Source organism: Gorilla gorilla, chromosome 15 (assembly GCF_029281585.2).
Source record: "Gorilla gorilla gorilla isolate KB3781 chromosome 15, NHGRI_mGorGor1-v2.1_pri, whole genome shotgun sequence".
NCBI lineage: Eukaryota > Metazoa > Chordata > Mammalia > Primates > Hominidae > Gorilla > Gorilla gorilla.
Genome location: NC_073239.2, coordinates 67545768 through 67562590, shown reverse-complemented (window position 1 = coordinate 67562590; position 16823 = coordinate 67545768). Strand labels below are relative to the sequence as shown.

Below are 16823 nucleotides of genomic sequence, written 5' to 3'. Positions count from 1 at the left end.
CAAATTTTATTAGCGTCCCTTTGGAGACTATATCTTTCAGGAAATTATTCAAAAGGAGTATTACAGCATGACTTGGTAACAGTGAAAAACTGAAATAAATCCAAATGCTCAACAATTGAGAAATAGCTATACAAACTATGGTGCATTAATATAACACATAGCTATTAATAAGTATGTAGAATATATCAACACATGAGTTGACTATGTCAGTATAAAAAGCTTATATGAAACAAATGTTATTTGAAAAATAACAGTAAATTTATGTGCACATCCATTATAAATACATGAAATTATTCCTACACTCACCGAAAAAGACTACATGTTCTAACACCATACAGCCAGTAAATATCTGAACTGGTTTTTAATACGTTTAATCAGTTTCTAATTTCAGTTTCAGGTAAAAGTAAACACCAGAACTGGTTTTAAACCCAAAGTAAGTAACACTTACTTCAATCAACAACCCACACAAGAAGCCAACAGAGAGCCTCATTGCTTTAAGTCAGTCAAGTAGTCAAAGACTCACTCCAGAAAACTTACTGTTTTCACCTCTACACCCAACACGTTTAACAAAAGACATATTCTCAGACTGATGTCAACCCATCTTGCTTCCATAACCCACAAAACTCCAAAACACGCCCCTGACGCCTACATGTGGTTATCAGTTGGCTTTGCTCAATGAGACTATGCCTCACTAGCAGAGCTCTATGCTTCACTAAGCAATAAGTTTAGCTTTGTTTTTTTAAGTTGTATTTTGAGAGATGGTCTTATCCTTTGCCAATTCTGGACATCTCATTGTACCATTTTTGAATGCCTTCACTTGGCAGCATCCTCTGTGACTCTTAGACTTACAGGTGCATTCTCTTTCTGCCTTGTTCCCAAATTCCATTTGTCCTTCAATTTGCTTCCAGGTGAATCTGTCTCAACAACAATCTGAGTTCTGATTTGCTTCACTGAGCTCTTGTTTCTAAATTAATTTGTTATCCTAGGATTTTGTAACCATATAGGTCTTTATATAGGGTCATTAGTCCTAAGTCTTTGCATAGAGTAATTCAAATTTTAGTGTTGGAAGTACATTCACTTGATAAATAATAAGACCTAATTTTTGTATAAAGTTCTTAGAACTTTTGGTTTGGGGGCACACCATTCAGTGAATATTTTTGCCATTAGCCTGCTTATTCTTTTGCTGCTTGCTTTGCTTTCTTTTATTTGACAACTTGTACAAAGTCTTGTCTCATGTGTTTTTGTTTTGTCTTGAATTGTTTTGTATCACTTAATGAATACTAAAGTCCTTTATAAAGAACAGATGGAAGCATAGGCCTAAGAAGTCTTCAGTCCCATTCACACTGCCCCAAAGACTAATGGTTGGAAGTCTGGTAGGCTGGCAACCAATTTATGTAAAAGTAATTAATCAAATTCTGCCTTAGGTTCCCTACAAAACCTTCAAGAGGACACTCTCTGTCTTTTCAATATGTGAGTCACTTTGTATAGCACATAATACAAAATCAGTAATTGTCAGATTATTGATCATACAACTCTGTCCTAGCCTCCGCTTGCTTAAAGAACCCAAAACACTTCTCATGAGCACATACTATTGATTAACTTTTATGTTACAGGTTTATATCAAAACTGCAAGCTCCTCCTGGAAGAATTTCTGCTTCCTATTTCTATTAAACAACAACACTAATTTTTGTATCAATAATAGGAAATATACTTTTAAAAAATGAGAATAACTGTGGCCATTATGGTGAACTTTGGACATGTAAGAATAAACAATACAGTTAAGAGTTCTTTAAATATTGAGACAAATACCAAACACTCATTAGTTAGCTTCTTCAAATAATAAACTGAGGCCTCAAAATAAAATGCTGACTCCAAAATGCAGTCTCTACATTTGACACTGTAACCTTCTGAAACCTGCCCTCCTTGCATTTCTTTTCATTCAGTTTTATTTTTACCACTCAATACATCCCTTCAATTCCTTCTGCTCCTTCCCCTGACCTTCTAAACAAGCTACTTTTTCCTCAGAAATTTTCACAGGAAAGGAGTGGGCACACTGCCCAAATCTACTTAAAACTGCTAGATCAGAAGGCTATTCTACAGAAGTTGAATTTAAACTCTGGTCTTGAGCTGAGTGTTAAGGAATTCCTTTAACCCAGAAAGATAAAAATTTGTTGCAGACTTGTTAGATATTTACTGTCCTGAACTATCAGTTCTGTTCCAACTAGTTCACTTAATTGTTAGACCTTCAGGTGGGAAAAAAATGGTTAAAAACAGTGGGATAAGAAAGACCAGGAGAATACTTAAATAATCCAGCTGTTTATTAAAACATAATGATAATACATTTTAACAATTTAGTGGCCTTTAGGGGGCAAGAAAAATAAAAAAAATTACAGAAGGCTATTTCGGAAGACTTTCTCTTAAATATCAATTGGACAGAGGTTCTAAATTATAAATAAAATAGGGATGAATCAACAGGAAACTTTAAAAATTGACTTCAGGAAACTTTCAGACATAAAATATGAATATGGAAGAAAAAACATATGAGGCTCAGATATAAAATATAGACTCAGAATAAAAAGGTTGAATGAGAAATTGTCAATTTAGAAATCTCTAGTATATCACTGACTTTTCATAGGGCTTGGGTAACTAGCAAAATAGAAATCAAGACAAATTTGTGGTCCTTCAGATAAAAACAAGACCAAAATATCCTCTGTTCTCTATGAATCAGGAACCTATAGATAGGGAAGTCTATGGATATTGCAGGCAGAAAATCCACTGGAAGAACCAGTGTCCCAAAGCAGCTAAGAATACCTATAATACATATGATTTACAAAAAAAAAAATGAAGAATCTTTGCACAAACTCTCCAAGGATATGGGCAGAAAAATTAGAGACAAGCTAATAGGAGGGCAGATCAATCCTTCCAAATTATCATAAATCTTTCTTTTTTATTAAAAAGAAAATCCATGATAAGTATTAAATCAACAACATCAAAGACTCAGTGCCTTTTTTAGCCCATTGCTTGATCCAGTAACCAAGGCTTATCTTCCTTGCCTCAGAGCAGTTACAGCCTCATCTAATTACTTGAAGTATCTACAGACCATGCTCTAGGATCACCTTTAAATTTGATGGCACCACATACAGCACAATCACTATTGCTAACTGAAAACACCCAACATTTTTCTGTTAGTCTTAACTAACGAAATATGGTATTTTCTTTTTGTGTTACCACCCATCAGTGTGACACTTTCAATGCAGCAACTCTATACCCTTACCCATTGAAGGAGAATTTCATAATTGTGTTTCTCCAGTTCAAGAAGGGGCCATGCCCAGTATAAATATTTTGGACACTCTCACGTCAACTTATGACTTAATATTGTTTGGATATAGTTCTTACCTTAAAAGTATAAAGGATATAGTTCTTACCTTAAAAGTATAAAGAGACAATACTGGATATCTAATAGTTGCTCCAGATCTTGAATCCAGGTCTTCCAATTTCGAGTTGTATATGCAAACTATTTACAATCCCAAATATGTATATACTACCCCCTTAGTGAACATTTATCGTACACATGCTTTATGAACAGCATGGTAGGTGCGCTAGACTTCAAAAAGTAAATGACAAAGTTCTTGCTCATAAGTCATTTATAATTTAATTAATGAGAGGGGATAGGCACATTAAAATGTAAGACAATAAAATACAGCTTAATAAGTGGCTCAGATTAAGATAGCAAAGAGAAGCACTAAAAGATGGTAGTTAAGTGCAAGGGCTCTGAGCTGTGGCCTAGGTTGAGGTCAGCTCTACAATTTAAAGATATATGTGACCAGGAGTAAGTTTCTCAACTACTCTCAGCCTCAGTACTTCTCATTGGATAGAAAAATTAAAGACGAGAATGAAGAAGGAGTGGTAACATTAGTTGTTTTATAGAACTGTAATGATCAGTAATTTGAATAATGTAAGAAAAATGCTTAGCACAGTGTATGGCACAAAATAAGCATGCAATAAATTGCTGTTATTGCTCTTCTGAACATTTCAGGTACCTAAATGTAGAAATTGGGAGAATCCTAGTCCACACCACTGACCTAGTTCTATGTAGCCAGATAAGCATTTCTTCGAATCCATACAGCTCTCAGATCACCTAAATTGCTCTCTCGACAGAACATGGGATAGGGTAGATAACTTCCTCAGCTGTCTTTTTCCATATCATTTCCTTTAATTTTCAGCCCAAGCAGACAGACATCAGCCTTTCATTTTCTCAGTGAGGTCATGCATTTATCAGGTATGACTTGGCAGTTATAATCATCACAGATATTTGACCAAAGATGTTTTGTTTCAAAGTAGCTTAAATCACTATCAAAGAATTTTTTGTGCAAATGGATATTCTCAAATCATGGGAATAAAGGGTCCTCAAACATAATTAAGCAAACTAGAGTAAAATAATTCCTAATTGTCCTGTGTAGGCCCAATTTGAATAAGAAATTGTGAGAAACAGTACTTGTCCTAATGTAATAGAGTATTATTTTATGCTTCCCCTTCTATTATTGTTCAGCAACCTTCAGTTTAACTTAAAACTGGCACAGACTGATGTGCTCACTAATAATTACATCTCCACTGAAAGGAATGTGAAGAATTCAGTTTTTACCTTTATCTCACAAAGAGAATTTGAATCTCTGTCTAAGGTCTAAGGTCTTGCTGGGCTTTTAAGTGTATGAAAATGGTTAATAAACATGCTATAGGTGAAAACTGGGCTGAATTAACTCCAGAAAGTGAAGTACTTGACACTGAGGACATGGAAGAGAAGATAATAAATGTAAATAGTCCTAAAATATATGCTCAAGAAAGAAATAAGCCTTCTAAAAGAAGTCAAGTTTGTGTGAAGGAAAGTTTTTTTTTAGGGTTTATGCTTCCTACTTTCCTATTACAGGCCAACCTTAATCTACTAACTATCTGTACACAGAAATGTACATAGAAATGGTGCCCTATCTCTCTGCTACCAGAACCTTCTGCCATAGATGCTGTCTGCTGGAGGGTGCCCAGTGGCTAAATCTGTCCTCAAATATGTGCTTAAGAATGACATAGAGAGTGCAGATTCCCTGGTCTAAACACAGGGATTCCAATTCAGCAGAACTGTGGCATGGCTCAGAAATGATTCTAACCCAGGTGCCTAAAAAACCTGCTTCTGCATCAATCATCAAGGCTACAGATATGCTGCAGCCCCATCTCTTCTCTGTGAGCCATACAGCCTAAATCCTGCTAAAATTCCCAACTACCTCAGGGCTCTGGGCCTCAAAAAGATCCAGAAATCATCAGATATATTCAGGACTCTGCCTTAAAGGAACCAAGGCTCAGGGACATCGTGACCACTATTTAAATTTGCTGTAGATTAAACAGGATTTTGCAGACCGGCCTACTAGAAACAGACCCACCATGTCGAAATGCCACTGAGAAATGTATTGACATCTAAAACATGAACTCAAGTGAATCTTGAGACTATAATACACTTTAGTAAATGGGGAATGTTTCTATTTCTTCATAGCCTACATAATTAGAAGGCATGAAGTGATTAAATCATAAACTCCTGGGCTGCTATTGCCAAAGGGTACATTTAAAGGTATAATACAGGGTCTTTTTAGTAAGGGGGATCTGTTTTTAGCATAGACCCCATAACAAGCTTACTGTATTACCACATGACGGAATGGAAACCTTCTCCACCACCACAGCCCAGCAGAATTGAGAGGACAAGAGTGACAAGCACACACACAGAGCTCCTCAGAGTCATACAAGTGGAAAATGAGCCTTTCCTGGGGAAACAAGTAACTGGCGGCTGGTCATTTAGCAGAGCATTAGAGGAAGGCAGCCTTGCTTGGTGTTGATAAGCAGCCTGCATTTAGAGCGAACTTCAAATAATGTCTGACAACATCAAAAATATCCAGAATTAGTCGTAGGGGTCCTGCCCCAAGGATGTGATCATCCCAATACAGAGCAATGTGGGGCCATGTGTGTGGCTCATGCAAGTCTAAATGACCAAGAAAGAAAAACTCATAACATACCAATATAGACACAAATCTATCGCACGTGACAAGACATTTTCACTAGGTTCTTAGAGCAAACTGGGTGTTATTACTCAAATAAAACTTGCACAGTTATTACATACAGCCATGTTTAAATTAATGGAAAAATATTGTCATTCTCAACAAAAACTGGAAGTCCTAAGGTAAAGAAGCTAATATAAAGAACCTAGTTATTTTATAGATAGATATGTTAATAAAGTAGCTCCTGCCAGATTTTTATACTTTAAATTCAAATGCTCATAGTGAGCAAAACAGGTGAGAAAATAACTAATGTCACTTAGAGAACTCTATACTATGACTTAATGTGAATTATACTTCCTGGGCGTGCTACACAGTTTAGAGCTGGCTCATTAGAGCTTGCAAAAAACAGTTGTTAAATTTTGAGGAATTTTTGGAAGTTGGTTGACGTCATGGTAGCTTGAAATTGGCCATGGTAGAAGTATTTACACCATAAAAATTAGCAAATAATATATATCAGGCTCACCTCCTCCCTCCTCCCCAACCAGTTTTAAACATTTTACCAGCACACCACTGGTTACACTTGCACTTCAATATTGCTTTTAAACTGAATTCATTTAGCTTTTAATTCTCTCTTTTAAACCATGGTTTTTAAATACACGAACGTATTTTTGTTTGCTTGATTACAGCTTGATATAAATCGGTTTTTTAAAGAATCAAGTTAATATGTTAATTCAGCTATTCATTTTCCCGGCTAATTGTCTTCATATTTGTTGTTTATTATAGATCTGTTTATTATTCATAATTGTACTGTATTTCAGAGTTAAGAATTCTTCTATTTTAAATTTGTTTAAATTAATTTTGTCTATTTATTTATTTTTTGAGACACGGTCTCACTCTGTTGCCCAGGCTGGAGTGCAGCGGTGCAATCATAGCTCACTGCAGCCTCAAACCCCAGGGCTCAAGTGATCCTCCCACTTCAGCCCCGCTCCAAATAGCTGGGACTACAGGCGCTGTAAGTTCTTTGTGGATTTTTTTTCTTTCACTTTTTGTAGAGATAGAGTCTCACTATGTTGCTCAGGCTTATCTCAAACTTCTGGTCTCCAAGCAATTTTCCTGCCTCCTTCTCCCAAAGTACTGGAATTGCAGGCATGAGCCACCACACCTGGCCTTAGTTTAATTTTAATATAAAATTATTTTTAAAATTTCATTATCCCTCACCTTACTTTCTCAGGCAATGTTTAAAATTTCCCCACACTTTTACCCAAATGAATAAAGCTGTTAACTTATCAGAGAGAAGAGGATAGAAGTGACCTTCTAAAAAAGATTGCTGGCCGGGCGCGGTGGCTCACGCCTGTAATCCCAGCACTTTGGGAGGCCGAGGCGGGCGGATCACGAGGTCAGGAGATCGAGACCATCCTGGCTAACACGGTGAAACCCCGTCTCTACTAAAAATACAAAAAATTAGCCGGGCGTGGTAGTGGGCGCCTGTAGTCCCAGCTACTCGGGAGGCTGAGGCAGGAGAATGGCGTGAACCCGGGAGGTGGAGCTTGCAGTGAGCCGAGATCGCGCCACTGCACTCCAGCCTGGGCGACAAAGCAAGACTCCGTCTCAAAAAAAAAAAAAAAAAAAAAAAGATTGCTAAATTGAAATTTCATTTAAAAGTTATTTTACTTTGCAATTTTTTGCTATGCTTTTTCTAATTGAAATTTGAATTATTTAACTCATATATGTTTTGAAATTTGAATGTATTTGCATTTTATCTTTTGATTTTATAATGTATAGTATTTTTTGTTTTGGATTTGGTTGCTTTAATCTAAAATACTATAAAATAACTTTGGATGCCACCTTTACTACTTAATGAGCTTCGCATTTCAATTTCAGATAGTTAAGAGTTACAAGTCCAAACATGTTTAGGAGTCATTGTTGACTCAGTCAGCGAAAACTTTTTTCTTGTCACTGACATTTCATAATGTCAACAGTTTACTAACTAGGGTAATCTCTTAAAGTTTTTTTCCATTGTTTGTTTTCAACTCTTTTTTTTTTTTTTTAACCAAAAGCCGCAACTCTATCAATCTTTATCTCTCATCTATTTTATTAGAGCATTGATTGGTCTTTTCCAGTTTTAATATTTCTGGCAAAAATGTAAGGAGCAGTGACATCTGCTGGTAAGACCTAAAGTCCCTTTCTGTAATTTACAATGGAGTTCCCTACTCTGGTTTGCCAGTGGATCTGAGTAACAAGTTAGAGAAGAAAATCAAAACAATAGCCTAATTACCATATAGCACTTTAACGATCAACCTAACAAATGATAAAAAAAAAAAAGACAACAGAGTCTAGTAGATATTGTAAATCATATAGAAGACTGCAAGCAAGACTGGTTGTATTCTACCTCACCTCCTCCCCACACCAGGTTCCTGAGCCCTCGGGAGAATTCATACCCCTTCATCACAGCATACATCATCTCTCTATGCTACTTTACTTCATCATATTTTTCCCAGATCCTCACTCCCATTCCTCAACTATTCATTCCCACCCACACTCACTTTAATATATATTATTTTGTGTATGTACAGCATTTTAAATATGCATAAATAGTATCATGTTATAAATCTCACACTTTTTTCTGCTTACTTCTGTACAAATTTTAACACTCTATTCATGCTACTCTATGCACTTTTGGTTCATTGCCTTTAGATGTTGCAAAGTATTCCAGAGTATGCTTTTCCCCATATTTTTATGTATCTGTTCTGCTAATGATGGACACCTAAGTTGTCTCCAAATTCCTGCTACTATTACTCTATCAATAAATATCCTTATATATTTCCTCTGCTCCATGGAATGGCTGCTCCAATCTGCACTTTCAACAATAGGGCCTGAGTGTTCCCATTTACCCAAATCCTAGCTTTCATTGGCATTATCTCCATGTTCTACTTTTTGCCTATTTAATGAGTGTAAAGTGGTATTTCATTGTTGTTTTAATATTTATCTAATTATCAGTGAGACTTGACATCCCTTCAAAAATGTATTAGCCATTCAGGTTTCCTTTCTGTGACTTGTCTATTAATATTCTTTGCCTGTTTTCTGATTGGGAACCAGGTTTTGGTTACTTGCAAAAGTTTCCTGTATGTTCTGCTTAGTAATCTTTTGTTGACTTTGACATTGTCAATATCTTCTACCAATCTGTTCATTTTGATTATCAAGTCATTTGATAAATACAAATACTTAATTTTGATGTAGTAATATGCATCAATTTTTTACTACATGGTTTATTTTGGAGGGTCTAATAAATGTTTCTTCACCTCAGTTCAGAAAAATATTCTCCAGCACTTTCTTCTATTAGCTTTATAGTTTTAACTTGCATATTTAGTTCTTTGATCCATCTGGAGATTACTTCTATTACAGTATTTAGTAAAAATCCAGCTCTTTCTTCAAATAGTGAACTTGTTTTTCCAAACCCAATTATTAACTCATTTATTTCCCACCAGTTTATGATGCCACCTCTATTGACTACCAGGCTCCCATATATATATGAGTGTATTTAAACTGTTTAGTTCCACTGAGCTTTGCTCTTGTATCTGTGTAGGACCTCACCATTTTCATTGCTATGGCTTTTTAGTGTGTATTGAGCCCTCTAATTTAGATCGTCTTCTTAAAAACTGACTTAAGGCCGGGCGCAGTGGCTCACACCTGTAATCCCAGCACTTTCGGAGGCCGAGGCGGGCAGATAACCTGAGGTCAGGAGTTCGAGACCATCCTGGCTAACATGGTGAAACCCCATCTCTACTAAAAACACAAAAAAATTAGCCGGGCATGATGGCGGGCACCTGTAATCCCAGCTACTCGGGAGGCTGAGGCAGGAGAATCGCTTGAACCCGGGAGGCAGAGGTTGCAGTGAGCCGAGATCATGCCATTGCATGCATTCCAGCCCGGACAACAAGAGCAAGACTCCGTCTCAAAAAAAAAAAAATAACCTGACTCTTAAATCAAAACAAGACTTAATTCTTCCATATGAGTTGTAGAAAATATACAAAAATCCTATTGTAATTTCAATTATAATTGCACTGAGTTTGACTAATTTGTTGAGAATGAAATTATCCACAACATTAAATCATAGCATCTGTGATCATATTATATCTCTTTGGTTTATACAATTTTTTCTCTATGGTCTTTAATAGACCTTTGAATTTTTCTCCAGAAAGGTCTTTATATTTTGGCGGCTAATTACTAAAGATTTTTGTTTTGTTTTGCTATTGTGAATGGTATATATATTTTAAAACTTATATTTGCTAGCTGTAATTGCTGGTTTTAAGAAACGCTATTGGCCGGGTGCGGTGGCTCACGCCTGTAATCCCAGCACTTTGGGAGGCCGAGACGGATGGATCATGAGGTCAGGAGATCAAGACCATCCTGGTTAACATGGTGAAACCCTGTCTCTACTAAAAACACAAAAAAATTAGCTGGGTGTGGTGGCGGGCACCTGTAGTCTCAGTTACTCGGGAGGCTGAGGCAGGAGAATGGCGTGAATCCCGGAGGTGGAGCTTGCAGTGAGCCGAGATCGCACCAGTGCACTCCAGCCTGGACGACAGAGTGAGACTCCGTCTCAAAAAAAAAAAAAAAAAAAAAACCACTATTGACCTTTTAAAATTTAAAAATGTTATCACATAATATGATACCTACAAAAGAATGCATGTAACATATATATATATATGCTATTAAGCAGATTAATAAAATAAATACTTGTGAACCCACAAACCCGCTTAAATAATTGAAAATGCCAATAACATTGAAGCTTCCTGTGTGTCCCTTCCTGATACATCCCCATTTCTCCTCTCCGGTAGTAAATACTACTTTAATTTTGCTTTTCAAATAGTTTTATCACACGTGTTTATATTCTTAACATATTGTTTAGTTTTGCTCATTTTGGACCTTTATAAAAAATGCTATCCTACTGTAAATAGTCTTTGGCAACTAGCTTTTTTTCCAATCCACATTATGTTTTTAAAATTGATCCATCCTGAGACATATAGCTTTTATAAATGTTCTTTCTTATTTTCATTAGGTTTTGTCTGTTATTCTTTTTTCTTTTTTCTTTTTTTTGTTTGTTTTTTTGAGACAGAGTCTCGCTCTGTCGCCCAGGCTAGAGTGCAATGGTGCAATCTTGGCTCACTGCAACCTCCACTCCCAGGTTCAAGTGATTCTCCTGTCTCAGCCTCCGGAGTAGCTGGAATTACATGTGCCCACCACCATGCCCAGCTAATTTTTGTATTTTTAGTAGAGACGGGGTTTCACCATATTGGTCAGGCTGGTCTTGAACTCCTGACCTCAAGCAGTCCACCCACCTTAGCCTCCCAAAGTGCTGGGATTACAGGTGTGAGCCAGTGTGCCCGGCCTATTTTTTCTTCTTAATTTGTACTTATCACTAATTTTCTGCCTTTCTTCTTTTCTAATATAAAACTTTTATGGCTATATTTTTTTCCCTCTAAGTACCATTTTCATGATAACATTTAATGTTCAATATGTATGTTTTCTTTCAAGCACTCAATTTGTAGTATTTTCATATAACTATTATGAGTTTAACTTAACCCATGAATTATTTTTGAAGTGTGTGCTTAAATTTCCAAAATATGCTTTTTAAAATGAGCACTTTCTTACTAACTTTTAACTAAATTGTCCTGTGATGACAGAATGAGGTCAGTATGAATTCAATCCTTCGAAATTTGTGGAGACCTGCTTTGTGGCTTAATATGTGGGAAATTTTTGTACATACACCTTGCATGCTTAAGAGTAATGTGTTTTCTTTGTTACTTACACTATTCTATGCATGTACCATAAAGCAAGCTTGTTAGCCCTAGGTTTCACATCTTCTCTATTGTTACTCATTTTCTGTTTACTTGACTTATCAATAGTTAGGAGCTGTGTTTCAGTGGATTTACTTATTTCTTCTTATGGTTCTATTGATCTTTATATATTTTGAGGCTATTTGTCATACAAATTTAGAATTTTTTTTTTTTTAAGAGACACCGTCTCTCACTATGTTGTCCAGGCTGGACTCAAACTCTTGGGGTCAAGTGATCCTCCCACCACAGCTATCCGAGTAGCTGGGATTACAGGAATGTGCTACCATGCCTGACTAGAATTCTTGTATTTTCCTGGTGAAATAACCTTTTATTATTATGAACTTCTCTATTCTAAATAATTCTTATAGACTTGAAGTCTCACAAAAATATAGACACTTGTCTTCCTTCACTTAGTATGTGCCTGATATATCTTTTTCCATCCTTTTATTTTCAAATGAACACATTCTTATGTTTAATACATCTCATAAGATATGGCTGGATGTTTAATTTTTGTACATAAATAAGGCTGGGCCCAGGGGCTCACACCTGTAATCCCAGCACTTTGAGAGTCACTTTGAGTTCAGGAAAAAGAAAGCTGACATTTTGCCTGGAACCAGAATGCCTAATTCATCTTTCATTTCCACATCTCTTTTTTAAAAAATAATTCTTAAAAATTCGATTTCCTCATTTCCATCTCATTCTATATTGCATCAAATAGCATAAAATAGTTCAAAAATGTTTTCTCAATGAAATAAAAAGAGAAGGAAACATGACCCTAATTAATATACCTGGTTACAGTCTTCAGGAAAATCTAGTAAGAATTTACCATCATTTAACACTCGCTCACCTGAAATGGCTTCAGGAATGTTTCCTCCATTGCCAGTCTGCCATACTCAGTGAAAAGCTAGAAAAAAAATTAGACACACACACATACACAGAGAGAGAGAGAGAGAGAGAACTTTAGCACCTGCAAAGTTTTAATTCTTGGCTTTCTTTCATTTATTTTTCCCTCTAGGTATAACAGAATATTATATTAAGAGGATTCTAATAATCATTTTTAGGAAATAAGCATTGGATAGGTAAAGCAGAGCCATGGTAATTAGATATTTAAGAATGAAAGACATAAAGTACATTTAAAAATAAAATTTCCATTTTATTTTTAAAATGGAAATTGTATTTTTAAAATGAACACTTTTATATCTAGAATGTGGGTTAATTTTTTTGTGGGGGACAAAACAGAAGAAGGAAACGTGCTAAATGACCTTTAGAAGCAGAACTTGCATAAATTAGACCAGAGAGCTGTAAACTATGTAGGATATATTTACAAAAGCTGTTGCCTGAGGAAATTTAATGGCACAATGGCTTGGATTACTACAAAAGCATTAGGTATTTAGCTTAAGAAATGGAGAGTCCTTTTCCTTTCTTTGTCTTTTTTCTTTTTTTTCTTTTTCTTTTTTTTTTTTTTTTTTGAGACAGGGTCTCACTCTGTCACACAGGCTGGAGTGCAGTGGCATGATCTCTGCTCACTGCAGCCTTGACCTCCCTGGCTCAAGTGATCCTCCTACCTCAGCCTACTGAGTAGCTGGGACCACAGGCATGCGCCACCACGCCTGCCTGGCTAATTTCTGTATTTTTGGTAGAGATAGGGTTTCACCATGTTGCCCAGGCTGGTCTCAAACTCCTGGGCTCAAGCAATCTACCTGCCTCAGCCTCCTAAACTGCTGGGATTACAGGCGTGAGCCACTGCACCCGGCCCTGGAGAATCTTGAAATGAATTCGAAAGAGAAGAAACATATACTGTGCCCAGAGCATAATAAACCTGGAGAGTTGTGCTCCTTAGTCCTGGGAACTTTCTCAGTACTGTCGCCAGTTGTAAACCGAAACTCTGCTTCTTTGTTTCTGCTCCTTTTGGAGCAGTGATTGCTCTGTAGTTTTCCTGAGGCTAGATTGAACCTTATCACCTCAGCTGTGTTTTTTTAAAATGTCTGTGACTTGCAATGTGGCTCTTTTTCTAAAAAATATATTAAATTTGATGTTAAATTAGGGAGAAAGGTAGTTACTTATTGATATGGTTAGGCTTTGTGTCCCCACCCAAATCTCATCTTAAATTGTAATCCCCATAATCCCCACGTGTCAAAGGAGAGACCAGGTGAAGGTAATTGAATCATGGAGGCTGTTTTCCCCACGCTGTTCTCGCTGTTCTCGCCATAGTGAGTGAGTTCTCACAGATCTGATGGTTTTATAAGGGGCTCCTCCCACTTCGCTTGGCACTTCTCCTTCCTGCTGCCTTGTGAAGAAGGTGCCTTCTTTCCCTTTGCCTTTGGCCATGACTGTAAATTTCCTGAGGCCTTTCCAGCCATGCTGAACTGTGAGTCAATTAAACCTCTTTCCTTTAAAAATTAACCAGTCTCAGGCAGTAATTACCAGGCAGCTAATTGGGCCAATAGTTCCTGTTTAAACAGCAGAATCAGAATCTGATTATGTTTTGAAATCATTCTCCAAAGTTCTGCTATACATGTTCCAAAGACTACCAGATACACAAAAAAGAAAATAAATATTGTTACCTGGAGGTGCTGAAGATCATCCTCCTGGACATTTTGGGATAAGTTATATACCTTGATAAAGAAATAAAATTACAATGATAAGATAATTGGCATCATCCTAAGCACTTACTTCATCATTCCCTACTTTTAAAAATATCAGTTACCACAAAATGGACTCTCTTACATACATGCTTACATGATATTTGTAAGACCTTGAGAGAGAAGTAAAATAAGCTTGAGAGACAATAAGGAATGTACAATGATTATAAAATAGTTCCAGAAATACAGTAGTCACCTGCTCTGGAGACGGAATATTAAAATTATTTTATGAACCTAATTTACGCAATTAGTCAAAAAAACTCATTCTTCCAAGCAAGACAAAATAATAACAATCTAAATCTCAGCAAGCCATATGGAAAATTTTGTTTTGAAAAATCATGTTGACTTCTTCACAATTAATCATTTTATTTATGTCTATACAGAGTTTCATCACATGGAAGTTAGGTTCTGAATATCATGCTCACATCCTTATATATATGTGTGATAACAGCATTAAGATGACATTTTTTGAGGGAAATAAATATCATTAACTTCAAAGAAAAGTTAAGGAGGCTTACATATTTATGTACTGATATAAAAAGAATGCTCTGTATACTTATTTAAATAACAGATCATCATTTCTCACATAATTAAAAAAGTCATTACTAAGGAGTTAGCAGATTTTTCTCTGAAAATATTCAATGTATTCAGGTCAAATATAAATAATGAGTAATACTGAAAAGGCAAAGTCAATCTGGTTTAAATAGGCTTGTATAAGTATGGCTTACACTGTGAATTACAATAAATTAGATTAATTAAGTCAGTATTTTAAAGGCTTATACAATGTGTGTATTCAAAATATCATATTGTACATTATATATATACATATATACACACATATATATACACACACACACATATATATATTTACACACACACATATATATATATATTTTTTTTTTTTTTGAGACGGGAGTCTCGCCCTGTCGCCCAGGTTGGAGTGCAGTGGTGCAATCTCGGCTCACTGCAAGTGCTCTGCCTCCTGGGTTCATGCCATTCTCCTGCCTCAGCCTCCCGAATAGCTGGGACTACAGGTGCCCGCCACCACGCCCGGCTAATTTTTTGTATTTTTAGTAGAGACGGGGTTTCACCGTGTTAGCCAGGATGGTCTCGATCTCCTGACCTTGTGATCTGCCCGCCTCGGCCTCCCAAAGTGCTGGGATTACAGGCGTGAGCCACCGTGCCTGGCCAATATATATAATTTTTATTTGTCAACTGAAAGAAAAGTTAATTTTTAAAAGTTGATTAAGTAGGTTATAACCATGACTTTTTTTTTTATGACTTTTACTTTAAAGTCCTTTATTTAATAAATTCAGTCTTCCTTCCTCCTTCTGTTTACCCTGTCTTGGTTGTCCTAATCATATATGACGCCCTTGTTGCTGGTTCACTAGCTCCATTCTCTATGCTTGCTTATAATTTTAGTCTTGACTCACTCATCCTAACTGCTTTGACTTTTCTGCCTTTTTAAGCTATCTTACCTTTTTTTATTGATCTGCCCTGTTCCTTGGCCACTCTCTTTTTGCTTTTGCCAGTGGATTGAAAATATCTAAAAATAGTCTTAAAATCTTTTATGCTATGGATTCTATGGTTCTAATAAAACTCTACAAGGATTTTTGGGACAATTTAGAAAGCCCGCAATAACCTCAAAAATAAGACTTTTAAAAAAGTGAAAGAAAAAAGGAAAGGAAAGAAAGATAAATTTTATATATAAGATATTTACTTGCCTAAATGTACATTAAGGTGTTTTTAAAAGCTATGAACACATGTAAATGTTTTTACATTTAGAAATGTTTCTACTGGCTATGTAGAACAAAATTTATATGTATAAACACTGTTTCATTAAACATAACTTATAATAGATGGTCTCAATGTATACGCATATAAGATTTATGTTACTGAGTTTATTGTAGGCTTTAAACAACAACAACAAAAATCCCAATAAGATAATATGACCTTTTCTAACCAAAGCAGTCAATTTGAAAGTTTGTCAGTAATTAAACTACAGTAACAAAAACAATTCCACTCTTATAGAAATCACGAGAACTGGTATGCTAATTGAGTCAAACAATATATATGATTCCCAATTTCTGTTGTTTATCTCATTATAACATGTATGTAGAAACACATATACTCATAATTTTTAGTTAAAGAAACATCATCAAAATGGGCTTATTTCATACCTGTATTGAGCTGATCATTGTGCTAAGGGCAAATACTGTGGCTGAATCTCTCAAAGTTGACTGACTATCAAAGGTTCCCTGAGTATCCATTAATAACACTGCAACCTACAGGCAAGAAGAGTACATTATTGA

General features: G+C 35.9%; 1 protein-coding gene across 7 annotated transcripts in view; it reads right to left on the bottom strand.

Moving 5' to 3' along the window:
* Window positions 1-16823, bottom strand: part of ATL1 (atlastin GTPase 1) — a 101152-nt gene that overhangs the window by 24628 nt on the left and 59701 nt on the right. For all 7 annotated transcript variants that reach the window (XM_055361466.2, XM_055361467.2, XM_055361463.2 and 4 more), the window contains exons 5-7: window positions 16692-16796; window positions 14434-14484; window positions 12717-12773 (exon numbers count right to left, since the gene is read on the bottom strand). In XM_055361466.2, coding sequence (XP_055217441.1) covers window positions 12717-12773; window positions 14434-14484; window positions 16692-16796 — 213 coding nt within the window. The remainder of the gene's footprint in view (window positions 1-12716; window positions 12774-14433; window positions 14485-16691; window positions 16797-16823) is intronic.